The 17646-nt window shown below is 30.7% G+C and overlaps 1 protein-coding gene across 4 annotated transcripts in view; it reads left to right on the forward strand.

The window, feature by feature from the left end:
- Window positions 1–17646, forward strand: part of LOC143074919 (uncharacterized) — a 101899-nt gene that overhangs the window by 67174 nt on the left and 17079 nt on the right. Inside the window, exons 3-4 of one of the 4 annotated variants that reach the window (XM_076250122.1) lie at window positions 7695–8946; window positions 10484–10640. In XM_076250122.1, the coding sequence (XP_076106237.1) occupies window positions 7965–8894 (930 nt within the window). In that variant the 5' untranslated portion in view covers window positions 7695–7964 and the 3' untranslated portion in view covers window positions 8895–8946; window positions 10484–10640. Of the gene's footprint in view, window positions 1–7694; window positions 8947–9174; window positions 9334–10483; window positions 10641–17646 lie in introns of those variants that run through there. The other 3 variants (XR_012978166.1, XR_012978167.1, XR_012978168.1) reach the window with 3 other exon arrangements.

The raw sequence follows: 17646 nt of genomic DNA on the forward strand, positions 1-17646 counted from the left end.
ATATTCTTCACTCGTTCTACACGAAATTCCCATACTATCAATAATTTTCGTACATATTTCACGTTTCATTCCTGATTCGATGGCATTTTATTAAAAAACCGGATGTGGGTACGCGCGCCTAGAACGGCAATTTGACTATTCGTACCCGCATGCGGGTGAGCGCAGACACTGCCTTAATTTTTTTAATAACTTTTTCAAACCAACTTGGATTTTCATCAAACTATGTAGCTATCTTACATATATATTAAGATTACTGAATCCCAGGTCACTTTATTTTTTGTTTTATTGCTGTCAAATTTTAGAATTAAATTAATCTAGGTAAAAAAAAGCTAGATTTTGCAGTTAGGACGGAAATAGAGACAGTACACTTTAATTTTTTTAATAACTTTTTCAAAACAACTTGGATTTTCATCAAACTATGTAGCTATCTTACATATATATTAGGATTACTGAATCCCAGGTCATTTTATTTTTTGTTGTATTGCTGTCAAATTCAAGAATTAATTTAATCGAGGTAAAAAAGTTAGAATTTGCAGTTCGGACGAAATAGAGACATTACACTTTAATTTTTTTAATAACTTTTTCAAATCAACATGGATTTTCATCAAACTATACAGCTATCTTACATATATATTAAGGTTACTGAATCCCAAGTTATTTTATTTTTTGTTGTATTGCTGTCAAATTCAAGAATTAATTCAATCTAGGTAAAAAAAAAAGCTATAATTTGCAGTTCGGACAAAATAGAGATGGTACACTTTAATTTTTTTAATAACTTTTTCAAAACAACTTGGATTTTCATCAAACTATGTAGCTATCTTACATATATATTAGGCTTACTGAATCCCAGGTCATTTTATTTTTTGTTGTATTGCTGTCAAATTCAAGAATTAATTTAATCGAGGTAAAAAAAGTTAGAATTTGCAGTTTGGACGAAATAGAGACATTACACTTTAATTTTTTTAATAACTTTTTCAAAACAACTTGGATTTTCATCAAACTATGTAGCTATCTTACATATATATTAAGGTCACTGAATCCCAGGTCATTTTATTTTTTGTTTTATTGATGTCAAATTCAAGAATTAATTTAATCGAGGAAAATAAAAGTTAGAATTTGCAGTTTGGACGAAATAGAGACAGTACACTTTAATTTTTTTAATAACTTTTTCAAAACAACTTGGATTTTCATCAAACTATGTAGCTATCTTACATATATATTAAGGTTACTGAATCCCAGGTCATTTTATTTTTTGTTTTATTGCTGTCAAATTCAAGAATTAAATTAATCTAGGTAAAAAAAGTTAGAATTTGCAGTTCGGACGAAATAGAGACAGTACACATTATTTTTTTTAATAACTTTTTCAAAACAACTTGGATTTTCATCAAACTATGTAGCTATCTTACATATATATTAAGGTTACTGAATCCCAGGTCATTTTATTTTTGTTGTATTGCTGTCAAATTCAAGAATTAATTTAATCTAGGAAAAAAAACCAAGAATTTGCAGTTTGAACGAGATAGAGTCAGTACACTTTAATTTTTTTAATAACTTTTTCAAAACAACTTGGATTTTCATCAAACTATGTAGCTATCTTACATATATATTAAGGTTACTGAATCCCAGGTCATTTTATTTTATGTTGTATTGCTGTCAAATTCAAGAATTAATTTAATCTAGGGAAAAAAAACAAGAATTTGCAGTTTGGACGAAATAAAGTCAGTACACTTTAATTTTTTTAATAACTTTTTCAAAACAACTTGGATTTTCATCAAACTATGTAGCTATCTTACAAATATATTAAGGTTAATGAATCCCAGGTCATTTTATTTTTTGTTTTATTGCTGTCATATTCAAGAATTAAATTAATCTAGGTAAAAAAAGTTAGAATTTGCAGTTTGGACGAAATAGAGACAGTACACTTTAATTTTTTTAATAACTTTTTCAAAACAACTTGGATTTTCATCAAACTATGTAGCTATCTTACATATATATTAAGGTTACTGAATCCCAGGTCATTTTACTTTTTGTTGTATTGATGTCAAATTCAAGAATTAATTTAATCTAGGGAAAAAAAAGTTAGAATTTGCAGTTTGGACGAAATAGACAGTACACTTTAATTGTTTTAATAACTTTTTCAAAACAACTTGGATTTTCATCAAACTATGTAGCTATCTTACATATATATTAAGGTTACTGAATCCCAGGTCATTTTATTTTTTGTTTTATTGCTGTCAAATTCAAGAATTAAATTAATCTAGGTAAAAAAAGTTAGAATTTGCAGTTCGGACGAAATAGAGACAGTACACATTATTTTTTTTAATAACTTTTTCAAAACAACTTGGATTTTCATCAAACTATGTAGCTATCTTACATATATATTAAGGTTACTGAATCCCAGGTCATTATATTTTTTGTTGTATTGCTGTCAAATGCAAGAATTAATTTAATCTAGGGAAAAAAAACAAGAATTTGCAGTTTGGACGAAATAGAGTCAGTACACTTTAATTTTTTTAATAACTTTTTCAAAACAACTTGGATTTTCATCAAACTATGTAGCTATCTTACATATATAATAAGGTTACTGAATCCCAGGTCATTTTATTTTTTTGTTTTATTGCTGTCATATTCAAGAATTCAATTAATCTAGGTAAAAAAAGTTAGAAATTGCAGTTCCGACACAAATAGAGACAGTACACTTTAATTTTGTTTTTTTTCTTTTTCAAAACAACTTGGATTTTCATCAAACTATGTAGCTATCTTACAAATATATTAAGCTTACTGAATCCCAGGTCATTTTATTTTTTGTTGTATTGCTGTCAAATTCAAGAATTAATTTAATCTAGGAAAAAAAAACAAGAATTTGCAGTTTGGACGAAATAGAGTCTGTACACTTTAATTTTGTTTTTTTTCTTTTTCAAAACAACTTGGATTTTCATCAAACTATGTAGCTATCTTACATATATATTAAGGTTACTGAATCCCAGGTCATTTTAATTTTTGTTTTATTGCTGTCATATTCAAGAATTAAATTAATCTAGGTAAAAAAAGTTAGAAATTGCAGTTCTGACGGAAATAGAGACAGTACACTTTAATTTTGTTTATTACTTTTTCAAAACAACTTGGATTTTCATCAAACTATGTAGCTATCTTACATATATATTAATGTTACTGAATCCCAGGTCATTTTATTTTTTGTTGTATTGATGTCAAATTCAAGAATTAATTTAATCTAGGAAAAAAAAAGTTAGAATTTGCAGTTTGGACGAAATAGAGACAGTACACTTTAATTTTTTTAATAACTTTTTCAAAACAACTTGGATTTTCATCAAACTATGTAGCTATCTTACATATATATTAAGGTTACTGAATCCCAGGTCATTTTATTTTTTGTTTTATTGCTGTCAAATTCAAGAATTAAATTAATCTAGGTAAAAAAAGTTAGAATTTGCAGTTCGAACGAAATAGAGACAGTACACATTATTTTTTTTAATAACTTTTTCAAAACAACTTGGATTTTCATCAAACTATGTAGCTATCTTACATATATATTAAGGTTACTGAATCCCAGGTCATTTTATTTTTTGTTTTATTGCTGTCATATTCAAGAATTCAATTAATCTAGGTAAAAAAAGTTAGAAATTGCAGTTCCGACACAAATAGAGACAGTACACTTTAATTTTGTTTATTTCTTTTTCAAAACAACTTGGATTTTCATCAAACTATGTAGCTATCTTACAAATATATTAAGCTTACTGAATCCCAGGTCATTTTATTTTTTGTTGTATTGCTGTCAAATTCAAGAATTAATTTAATCTAGGAAAAAAAAACAAGAATTTGCAGTTTGGACGAAATAGAGTCTGTACACTTTAATTTTTTTAATAACTTTTTCAAAACAACTTGGATTTTCATCAAACTATGTAGCTATCTTACATATATATTAAGGTTACTGAATCCCAGGTCATTTTAATTTTTGTTTTATTGCTGTCATATTCAAGAATTAAATTAATCTAGGTAAAAAAAGTTAGAAATTGCAGTTCTGACGGATATAGAGACAGTACACTTTAATTTTGTTTATTACTTTTTCAAAACCAACTTGGATTTTCATCAAACTATGTAGCTATCTTACATATATATTAAGGTTACTGAATCCCAGGTCATTTTATTTTTTGTTGTATTGATGTCAAATTCAAGAATTAATTTAATCTAGGAAAAAAAAAGTTAGAATTTGCAGTTTGGACGAAATAGAGACAGTACACTTTAATTTTTTTAATAACTTTTTCAAAACAACTTGGATTTTCATCAAACTATGTAGCTATCTTACATATAAATTAAGGTTACTGAATCCCAGGTCATTTAATTTTTTGTTGTATTGCTGTGAAATTCAAGAATTAATTTAATCTAGGTAAAAAAAGTTAGAATTTACAGTTCAGACGAAATAGAGACAGTACACTTTAATTTTTTTAATAACTTTTTCAAACCAACTTGGATTTTCATCAAACTATGTAGCTATCTTACATATATATTAAGCTTACTGAATCTCAGGTCATTTTGTTTTTGTTGTATTGCTGTAAATTTTAAGAATTAAATTAATCTAGGTAAAAAAAGCTAGAATTTGTAGTTCGGACAAAATAGAGATAGTACACTTTAATTTTTTTAATAAGTTTTTCAAATCAACTTGGATTTTCTTCAAACTATATAGCTACCTTGGTGATGTATTAATCTTACTAAATTCTGGCAGAATCAATTTGGGCCAATTGCAGTTTTGGAAAAGTATTAAAATTGTGCCAATCTCTTTTATTTTGATGATATTAATTGTGCCACATATACCTGCAAATATTTTTTACCATTATATCATACCTGTTCATGTTTTACCTATATCATACATGTACTATAATTATTTTTTCCACTTAAGATTTAATTATACACTCGATCCTCAAATTTAAGAAAACATGAATCAATGAGTGATAGATTTCTCTTAGAAGAAATTTAAAGGTCCTGGTGAATAAACTTTACAGAGAACAATACCTGTTGTATTTGTTCAATGGGACAATAGAACTGCCAAAAGTTTAAATGGACAGGTAACTATCAGGTGAATCTATGGAAAGGTTTAATGGGGTTCACAATAAAATTTTAATAACTTTCTCAAACTATCCTGGGTTAGAACAAAACTTGGACAGAAGCTTGTTTATGATCATAAGATAGTATCCAGAAGTAAATTTTGTAAAAAGATAAATCTATTTTTTTCATATTTTACTTTTAAATGGACTTAATTTTTTCTGTGGGGAAACACCACATTCACTAGCTCTGTTGTAAAAGTTTTTAAAATTTAATAACTTTCTTTAACTAAACTGGATTTCTACCAAACTTGTACAGAAGCTTGTGTATGATCATAAGATAGTATCCAGAAGTAAATATTGTAAAAATAAATTTCCTTTTTTTCCGTATTTTACTTATAAATGGACTTAGTTTTTTCTGCGTGAAACATTACATTCACTCTGTGGTTAAATTTTTTAGAATTTTAATAACTTTCTTAAAACTATCCTTGTAGTGTACCAAACTTGGACAGAAGCCTATTTATGATCATAAGATAGTATCCAGAAGTAAGTTTTGTAAAAAGATAACTCCATTTTTTCTGTATTTTACTTTTAAACGGACTTAGATTTTCTTCCAGTTAACATAACATACAGTCTGCAGATAAAGTTTTCTAAACATTTATTAAATTCATCAACTATCCTAGATTTTTACCAAACTTGAACAGAAGCTTTTTACAATCATAAAATAGTATCAAGAGGAATATTTTTATTGATTTTTTTCCCTCATTTTTCATGGGCCTGCGATTTACAGCAAAAGTAGGCAAGACACTGGGTTCCGCGAAACCCTTACAATTTTTTTCTTAAAATGTCCTGTCCCAAGTCAGAAAAATTGCCATAGTAATACTATAGTTCGTTTCTGTGTGTTGCCGTTTAGTATGGTGTTATTTATATACGTTGTATTGCTATTTCAGACTTGTTATTTACATACTGGTACAATAAAGCATCAGAACCCTTAGCTCTTGTTGGTGTTATTCATTAACGCATAGAAAACCACCTACTACATTTCCATCAGTTATAGTTTGTCACCCAGATTTGTTTTCTTCTGAAAACGATTTTTGATATTAAGAACAGTTGTATACTATTGTTGCCTTTATTTACACAAAAATGCAATCTGCTTGTCATGAACACATTGTTTAAGTAACATACTGAGACATCTGGACACGCATAATATCATGTTGTAGATCTGGAGATATAAAGGTAGTCTAACTAGTTGAGTTAGGGGAGATCTTCTTTGGCTCAATTGGTTAGAGCGTTGCCTTTATATCCCGAAATCCATGGATTTTCACATCAATGGCGCTGGGAGCATCTGCTGGTGACATCCCATTAGTCCGACAACCATTATTCCGACAGCCCATTACTCCGACAACCCATGACTCCGACAGCCCATTATTCCGACACTTGAATGTGTTTTTTATAGTATGGGTAAATTATCTCTAAAAAGACCAACTCTGTTCTCTATGGTATGTGTGGTTGTCAGTCTTGTTGACAATTATTCTTTCCATAGGGGATATTTGTCTCAGTATTAGAGTTTATACACATGCTTATAGCAACTGCTCAGTCCTTACCCTCGTCCAATATTTGTTTTATGTGTCAAGGTACTTTATCTAGCTTAATATTTCGTTGTTTGTATGTAACGCCTCTGGTCTAGCATTACGAAGCTAAATTAAATGTGTGTGTGTATGTTTACTTGTTTAACACTAGAACCTTGTTGTAGGCCTTTTATAATCTGTCACTGGTAATTGTGAAACATGCAATGGTAACTTGCAAACCTTGGTAGCTGGACTAAGTAATTTAAGAGTCTTAGACACTGGTTTCTTATTCATTTCAAGACAAAATATAACAAAAACAGTTATAAGTTTAGCAATGACTATTTAATCAGTCATAAATCAATATATTATAATATGTTATGAATAAATATCCCAAAGCAAAAACGGTTCAGAGCCCCCCTTGGATGTTAATCGTCGTGTGTAAACATGATAAAATGGTTTTACTATTTATACTCCCTTTGTGATGGGTATGGTTCACAAGTGGTAGGCTCTGGTAATAATGGTCTAGCTATCGAAATGGTCAGGGTAATGTGAGCTGTGTGCTGTGCGGTTCAGAATCTTCTGCTCCAACCGTTTACATCGTCCGGAAGTCCGTGGACACATAATATGTGTCTGTTACTATAACGATAAGTGTGTCCGTAAAATTAAGAGGGTGGTAAAGGGTTATTTTCGTGCAACGTTTTCAGCTTTTTAATTTCGAGTGTTTTCGTGTTTTGGTGTTTTATTTCTCGTTTTCTCGTTGTTCGGTTTGATGTGCGTGCTTCGTATTTCCCCTTATTTATTTTCCGTGTTTCGTGTTGGTGCTCCGAATTTCTCGTTCTTGCCTTTTCCACATTTGATTAAAAAGTAAACTGGAACTAACTCAAAGTAAACTGGTGACATATAGACCAAGGATGTGTATAGTTAGAAATCCTTGTATAGGCATAGTAACTTTTGAAACTTGTGTACTATAATAGAAATTTATACATTGTTACCATTCAACATCTATTGTATATGTATATGCTATACATGTAATAAAGTCCATCATGATAATATTTTTTTTTCAAATCAGATGCGAGTAGCAGACGCTTAAAGATGACCACAAGGTCTTTATGTCCATTAACAATGTCTAAAGCATTCGACACTGTTCCGCAGAAAAGACTAATGAACAAACTCAGAGCATATGGCACAGAACTTTCAGTTCTGAATTGGGTCGATAGTTTTCTAAGTGACAGGATACAACACGTTTCAATAAACAATAAAACATCATCATGGACAAAAGTAACCTCAGGTATACCTCAAGGATCTGTGCTTGGGCCTCTACTTTTTGTAATTTTCATAAATGACCTTCCAAACCTGGTTGATTCCGACGTATACCTCTTTGCAGATGATACTAAAATTTTTAACACAATTAGTCAGAAAGAAGATAAAACTCAATTACAAAGTGACTTTAAATAAACTATCGCAATGGAGTGATACCTGGCTATTAAAGTTTCACTCCGACAAGTGCAAACATATGCACATAGGTAAACCGGGACCGGAACCAGACTCAAAATATACACTGAAATCGACAATACTACAAAAAGTTACTGAAGAAAAAGACATTGGAGTAATTATTGACTCTGAATTAAATTTCGAAAAACATATAAGTGAGAAAGTTAATAAGGCAAATTCCATGTTTGCACTACTGAGAAGAACTTTTCAATATTTAGATACAGATACCTTTGTACCACTATACAAGACACTCGTTAGAACACATTTAGAATTTGCAAGCTCAGTATGGCATCCATATAAAATAAAATATGTTGATATGATTGAAAATGTGCAGCGCCGGGCAACTAAACAACTACCAGGATTAAAGAATTTAACATACTCAGAAAGACTGCAAAAATTGAAACTACCATCTCTAAATTTTAGACGAGTCCGAGGTGACATGATTGAATTATATAAAACACTGAATGGAAAATATGATAAAGAGGCGGCACAATTTGTTAAATTATGGAAGGATATGACAACACGAACAGGGTCACGCGGCAACAGTCTGAAAATATTTCCACAGAGAGCAAGAACAGAATTAAGGAGGAATGCCTTTGCTCTACGAGTGGTAAAAACATGGAATACACTACCCGAAATTATAGTAACATCACCAACCACAAATACATTTAAGAATAGACTAGACAAATACTGGAAGAACCAAACAATGATGTACGAAGACTATAAATCACCAATCACCGGAAGTGGAGAAGATTTAGATATAGAGACTGATGATTGAAGAGGGACTGTAGTTCCTGTATACATCAGTAAACGAACCTAAGTAAACCTAAGTAAGTACATGGTCTTCAAGAACGTCTTAGTAATAACTGCTGGTACTTTTTTTCTGAATATTTACGATTTTATTTCTCGTGCTTCATTTTTCCCAATTTTTATTTCACGTGTTTCCGTGTTCAGTACCACCCTCAATTAACGTAGCGATTGGTTTTAATTCTAAATATACATGATACCGGGTTCTGGAAACTAGGTTATCTCTGTCCATTCCGATTGGTCCTTAAAACCGGAAGTTCCCACGGCAATACTATAGAACATGGCGCAAAAACAAATAGAAATACACAACTGTCGAGGGAAAAGGGGAGGTATGGGCTTATCAAGAATAACCCTTAGTGGAAACGTATCTTGGTTACATTAAAGACCCTTAACATGATTGAATAAAACAGGTGAGCAAAAGGGACAAGTGATATACGGGTCAAACTAAAGCTGGGATCCTGTCAAAGTACCCCTCTGGTCAAACAGTGAGAACGAACCCTGTCCTATGATCTATCAATATTTCCCATAAACAATAATATAATACATACAATACAATACGGCCGCGATACCTGAAATATAAAGTGTTCATATGCATAGTCCGTTCATAAATATAACAGTGCAGCTCAGAGTTCTGGAACACGAAAATGAAAGTGAAAGTAGAAATGAATTCTCTGATCAACACAAGAAAAGAATGAAACATGATACATAAAAACCTACCAATCTTAAATCCTACCCTTAGGCATAACAGTATGTCCAATATCAGTCTGTGCTGTTCTATTTCGATATTTTTTGCATGTGTACTTAAAAAGAAGGTGTGGTATAAATATGATTGCCAATGACACAACTATCCACAAGAGACCAACATGACACAGACATTAACAACTATAGGTCACCGTACGACCTTTAACAATGAACATAGTCAGCTATAAAAGGCCCCGATATGGAAATGTAAAACAAATTAAAACGAGAAAACTAACGACCTTATTTGTATAAAAATATGAACGAAAAAACAAATATTTAACACATAAACAACCACTGAATTACAGGCTCCTGACTTGGAACAGGCACATACATAAATAATGTGGCGGGGTTAAACATGTTAGTGGGATCCCATCCCTTCCTTTAACATGCACTTATAGGTGACATCTAAGGAACTCGCCAGAGGGTTTCATCAGGCTAAATATATGTCATCATTTATCACAGAGTAAGCCTGGATCTGGCCACACTTTACTGAAACTTACTACAACTCAGCCCAATAAAGTCCTATGAAGCAGTAAGTGTGGGTACGTGGCCACACTACACTGCGTTATACAGATAAAAGTTAACTATCTTAAGTAAAACCAGCAAACATGCAGAAGAACGATTTCTGCTGATCATATATATATATACACATGAAAATAAACTGTAAATATCGAGGAAATATTTTAAATTTTAAATTTCAGGACATTGAATTAGCTCATATTTTTATGCCGATACATATGTATAAACAAAACACTTTTAATATTCCTTTAAATGATGATTGATGTCTACCTGTGTGACTTTTATATTTTAATCTTTCAGATATATGTACTTTTGAACTGGTGGTGGAAACTCATTGATTGAGGTGCTCCTTTATTGGAGGAAGTTCTGGAATACAAGTTACAAGTTGATCAAAGATCAGGAAGATGTAAAAAAACAGTTTTAATACTTTTTATGGACAATCGGTGAACATTTTTAGGTAAGATTATGTGATTATCATTGATAAAAACAAACAAATAACATCATTAATGATCGATCGGAGGCTGTTTGTAAGTACAAGGGATAAAAAATCAACCATGTTTGTGGAATGATTTTCTCTGCACACATGCATTTCCGGTAGGCAATGTTTCAATATAAATATTGAATAATAACTAATTTTATTTAAAAAAATAATGATTTTGAGGCACATATATGTACAGATGGGTGCACTCCTAACCTGTACAGCAAGTTAACTTGATAACCAGTCATTTGGACTGGTCAAAGTTAACCTGTGACCGAATGTAGGACTGCTCTGACCAGTCCTAGGACCAAAATCTAGTTAACTTGAAAAGCGGACTTGGACCTAGGACTGTTTTTATGTCTGCCAAAAAGTTAACTTGGAAACAGGTCCGCTATTGATATAAGTTAACTTCGAACCAGTCCTGTCATAAGTTAACATAAGTTAACTTCGGAACCAGTCCTGTCATAAAGTTAACCTAAGTTAACTTGGAAACCGGTCCTGCCACAAAGTTAACTTCTGCTTGAACAAATCCGATCAAAACCAGACCTGTTCCCAAGTTAACTTTTGACTGGTCTGGTCAACACTAAGTTAACTTGTAACCAGGACCGCTCTTCGTTGATTTAAAAAAAAATATATTTTTAATATCTTTGTTTCGTAGTAGAAACATCGAAAATAAAGTAATTTGAAAATTAATACTTCCGTTTTATGAACAGGATTAAACACAAATAATTGAAAATAAGTACGCACAGAACGTAACACAAATTTATCTGTGATCTGACAATCTATCTATTATAAAAACGATCTCGGTTACAATGATAACAGGCACTGAATATATATATATATTCCGATATCAAATTCAATCATATTATGTATATTTTTGAAAATAAGTATATTTGATGTTAGGTGTATACGTCCTTGTTAGTTATACATCCTTGAACTATGCAGCTACAATCAGCAATAGTTTAATTCATTTAAATAATGACTACAAATTTTTGTTCGCCTAAATTAAGGGTGCCAGCATGTCTTCTTTTTACTCAAAATACTGATACGTAACAAAATTTCAGTAGTTTTGATACCTCCAGTTGACTTGTACAACAAAATTATTTGACCGCATCCACCAAAACTGACCATATATGCACTTTAATTTGTAAATCTATATACCTGCATAGTAAATCAGCAATATTTTTTTATGTCAGGATTCAATGTATAATACAATCCTGACAATGGACAGCAAAATTGCAATATAATAACAAAAAATTTTGGTTCGCATAAATTTAGGATACCAGCATGTCCTCATTTTATTCAAAATTTTGATACGTAACAAAATTTCAGTAGTTTTGATACCTCCAGCTGACTTGTACAACAAAATTATTTGACCGCATTACCAAAACTGACCATATGTGAACTTTAAATTGTAAATCTATATACCAGCATAGTAAATCAGCCTTATTTTTAATGTCAGGATTCAATGTATAATACAATCATGACAATGGACAGCAATATTGCAATATAATAACAACAAATTTTTGTTAGCCTAAATTAAGGGTGCCAGCTTGTCCTCTTTTTACTTAAAATACTGATACGTAACAAAATTTCAGTAGTTTTGATGCCTCCAGTTGACTTGTACAACAAAATTATTTGACCGCATCCACCAAAACTGACCATATATGCACTTTAATTTGTAAATCTTTATACCAGCATAGTAAATCAGCCATATTTTTTATGTCAGGATTCAATGTATAATACAATCATGACAATGGACAGCAATATTGCAATATAATAACAACAAATTTTTGTTCGCATAAATTTAGGATACCAGCATGTCCTCATTTTATTCAAAATATTGAAACGTAACAAAATTTCAGTAGTTTTGATACCTCCAGTTGACTTGTACAACAAAATTATTTGACCGCATCCACCAAAACTGACCATATGTGCACTTTAATTTGTAAATCTATATACCCGCATCGTTAATCAGCCATATTTTTTATGTCAGGATTCAATGTATAATACAATCATGACAATGGACAGCAAAATTGCAATATAATAACAAAAAATTTTGGTTCGCATAAATTTAGGATACCAGCATGTCCTCTTTTTACTTAAAATACTGATACGTAACAAAATTTCAGTAGTTTTGATACCTCCAGTTGACTTGTACAACAAAATTATTTGACCGCATCCACCAAAACTGACCATATATGCACTTTAATTTGTAAATCTTTATACCAGCATAGTAAATCAGCCATATTTTTTATGTCAGGATTCAATGTATAATACAATCATGACAATGGACAGCAATATTGCAATATAATAACAACAAATTTTTGTTCGCATAAATTTAGGATACCAGCATGTCCTCATTTTATTCAAAATATTGAAACATAACAAAATTTCAGTAGTTTTGATACCTCCAGTTGACTTGTACAACAAAATTATTTGACCGCATCCACCAAAACTGACCATATGTGCACTTTAATTTGTAAATCTATATACCCGCATCGTTAATCAGCCATATTTTTTATGTCAGGATTCAATGTATAATACAATCATGACAATGGACAGCAAAATTGCAATATAATAACAAAAAATTTTGGTTTGCATAAATTTAGGATACCAGCATGTCCTCATTTTATTCAAAATATTGAAACGTAACAAAATTTCAGTAGTTTTGATACCTCCAGTTGACTTGTACAACAAAATTATTTGACCGCATCCACCAAAACTGACCATATGTGCACTTTAATTTGTAAATCTATATACCCGCATAGTTAATCAGCCATATTTTTTATGTCAGGATTCAATGTATAATACAATCATGACAATGGACAGCAAAATTGCAATATAATAACAAAATATTTTGGTTCGCATAAATTTAGGATACCAGCATGTCCTCATTTTATTCAAAATATTGAAACGTAACAAAATTTCAGTAGTTTTGATACCTCCAGTTGACTTGTACAACAAAATTATTTGACCGCATCCACCAAAACTGACCATATGTGCATTTTAATTTGTAAATCTATATACCCGCATAGTTAATCAGCCCTATTTTTTATGTCAGGATTCAATGTATAATACAATCATGACAATGGACAGCAAAATTGCAATATAATAACAAAAAATTTTGGTTTGCATAAATTTAGGATACCAGCATGTCCTCATTTTATTCAAAATATTGAAACGTAACAAAATTTCAGTAGTTTTGATACCTCCAGTTGACTTGTACAACAAAATTATTTGACCGCATCCACCAAAACTGACCATATGTGCACTTTAATTTGTAAATCTATATACCCGCATAGTTAATCAGCCATATTTTTTATGTCAGGATTCAATGTATAATACAATCATGACAATGGACAGCAAAATTGCAATATAATAACAAAATATTTTGGTTCGCATAAATTTAGGATACCAGCATGTCCTCATTTTATTTAAAATATTGATACGTAACAAAATTTCAGTAGTTTTGATACCTCCAGCTGACTTGTACAACAAAATTATTTGACCACATTACCAAAACTGACCATATGTGAACTTTAAATTGTAAATCTATATACCAGCATAGAAAATCAGCCTTATTTTTAATGTCAGGATTTAATGTATAATACAATCATGACAATGGACAGCAATATTGCAATATAATAACAACAAATTTGAGTTCGCCTAAATTAAGGGTATAAGCATGTCCTCTTTTTACTCAAAATACTGATACGTAACAAAATTTCAGTAGTTTTGATGCCTCCAGTTGACTTGTACAACAAAATTATTTGACCGCATCCACCAAAACTGACCATATATGCACTTCAATTTGTAAATCTATATACCAGCATAGTAAATCAGCAATATTTTTTATGTCAGGATTCAATGTATAATACAATCCTGACAATGGACAGCAAAATTGCAATATAATAACAAAAAATTTTGGTTCGCATAAATTTAGGATACCAGCATGTCCTCATTTTATTCAAAATTTTGATACGTAACAAAATTTCAGTAGTTTTGATACCTCCAGCTGACTTGTACAACAAAATTATTTGACCGCATTACCAAAACTGACCATATGTGAACTTTAAATTGTAAATCTATATACCAGCATAGTAAATCAGCCTTATTTTTAATGTCAGGATTCAATGTATAATACAATCATGACAATGGACAGCAATATTGCAATATAATAACAACAAATTTTTGTTAGCCTAAATTAAGGGTGCCAGCATGTCCTCTTTTTACTTAAAATACTGATACGTAACAAAATTTCAGTAGTTTTGATGCCTCCAGTTGACTTGTACAACAAAATTATTTGACCGCATCCACCAAAACTGACCATATATGCACTTTAATTTGTAAATCTATATACCAGCATAGTAAATCAGCCATATTTTTTATGTCAGGATTTAATGTATAATACATGTGATCATGACAATGGACAGCAATATTGCAATATAATAACAACAAATTTTTGTTCACATAAATTTAGGATACCAGCATGTCCTCATTTTATTCAAAATATTGAAACGTAACAAAATTTCAGTAGTTTTGATACCTCCAGTTGACTTGTACAACAAAATTATTTGACTGCATCCACCAAAACTGACCATATGTGCACTTTAATTTGTAAATCTTTATACCCGCATCGTTAATCAGCCATATTTTTTATGTCAGGATTCAATGTATAATACAATCATGACAATGGACAGCAAAATTGCAATATAATATAACAAAAAATTTTGGTTCGCATAAATTTAGGATACCAGCATGTCCTCTTTTTACTTAAAATACTGATACGTAACAAAATTTCAGTAGTTTTGATACCTCCAGTTGACTTGTACAACAAAATTATTTGACCGCATCCACCAAAACTGACCATATGTGCATTTTAATTTGTAAATCTATATACCCGCATAGTAAATCAGCCCTATTTTTTATGTCAGGATTCAATGTATAATACAATCATGACAGTGGACAGCCAAATTGCAATATAATAACAAAAAATTTTGGTTTGCATAAATTTAGGATACCAGCATGTCCTCATTTTATTCAAAATATTGATACGTAACAAAATTTCAGTAGTTTTGATACCTCCAGCTGACTTGTACAACAAAATTTTTGACCACATTACCAAAACTGACCATATGTGAACTTTAAATTGTAAATCTATATACCAGCATAGAAAATCAGCCTTATTTTTAATGTCAGGATTCAATGTATAATACAATCATGACAATGGACAGCAATATTGCAATATAATAACAACAAATTTTTGTTAGCCTAATTAAATTAAGGGTGCCAGCATGTCCTCTTTTTACTTAAAATACTGATACGTAACAAAATTTCAGTAGTTTTGATGCCTCCAGTTGACTTGTACAACAAAATTATTTGACCGCATCCACCAAAACTGACCATATATGCACTTTAATTTGTAAATCTTTATACCAGCATAGTAAATCAGCCATATTTTTTATGTCAGGATTCAATGTATAATACAATCATGACAATGGACAGCAATATTGCAATATATAACAACAAATTTTGGTTCGCATAAATTTAGGATACCAGCATGTCCTCATTTTATTCAAAATATTGAAACGTAACAAAATTTCAGTAGTTTTGATACCTCCAGTTGACTTGTACAACAAAATTATTTGACCGCATCCACCAAAACTGACCATATGTGCACTTTAATTTGTAAATCTTTATACCCGCATCGTTAATCAGCCATATTTTTTATGTCAGGATTCAATGTATAATACAATCATGACAATGGACAGCAAAATTGCAATATAATAACAAAAAATTTTGGTTCGCATAAATTTAGGATACCAGCATGTCCTCTTTTTACTTAAAATACTGATACGTAACAAAATTTCAGTAGTTTTGATACCTCCAGTTGACTTGTACAACAAAATTATTTGACCGCATCCACCAAAACTGACCATATGTGCATTTTAATTTGTAAATCTATATACCCGCATAGTTAATCAGCCCTATTTTTTATGTCAGGATTCAATGTATAATACAATCATGACAATGGACAGCCAAATTGCAATATAATAACAAAAAATTTTGGTTTGCATAAATTTAGGATACCAGCATGTCCTCATTTTATTCAAAATATTGATACGTAACAAAATTTCAGTAGTTTTGATACCTCCAGTTGACTTGTACAACAAAATTATTTGACTGCATCCACCAAAACTGACCATATGTGCACTTTAATTTGTAAATCTTTATACCCGCATCGTTAATCAGCCATATTTTTTATGTCAGGATTCAATGTATAATACAATCATGACAATGGACAGCAAAATTGCAATATAATATAACAAAAAATTTTGGTTCGCATAAATTTAGGATACCAGCATGTCCTCTTTTTACTTAAAATACTGATACGTAACAAAATTTCAGTAGTTTTGATACCTCCAGTTGACTTGTACAACAAAATTATTTGACCGCATCCACCAAAACTGACCATATGTGCATTTTAATTTGTAAATCTATATACCCGCATAGTAAATCAGCCCTATTTTTTATGTCAGGATTCAATGTATAATACAATCATGACAATGGACAGCCAAATTGCAATATAATAACAAAAAATTTTGGTTTGCATAAATTTAGGATACCAGCATGTCCTCATTTTATTCAAAATATTGATACGTAACAAAATTTCAGTAGTTTTGATACCTCCAGCTGACTTGTACAACAAAATTATTTGACCACATTACCAAAACTGACCATATGTGAACTTTAAATTGTAAATCTATATACCAGCATAGAAAATCAGCCTTATTTTTAATGTCAGGATTCAATGTATAATACAATCATGACAATGGACAGCAATATTGCAATATAATAACAACAAATTTTTGTTAGCCTAATTAAATTAAGGGTGCCAGCATGTCCTCTTTTTACTTAAAATACTGATACGTAACAAAATTTCAGTAGTTTTGATGCCTCCAGTTGACTTGTACAACAAAAT

The sequence above is a fragment of the Mytilus galloprovincialis genome, chromosome 5, assembly GCF_965363235.1.
Source record: "Mytilus galloprovincialis chromosome 5, xbMytGall1.hap1.1, whole genome shotgun sequence".
Lineage (NCBI taxonomy): Eukaryota > Metazoa > Mollusca > Bivalvia > Mytilida > Mytilidae > Mytilus > Mytilus galloprovincialis.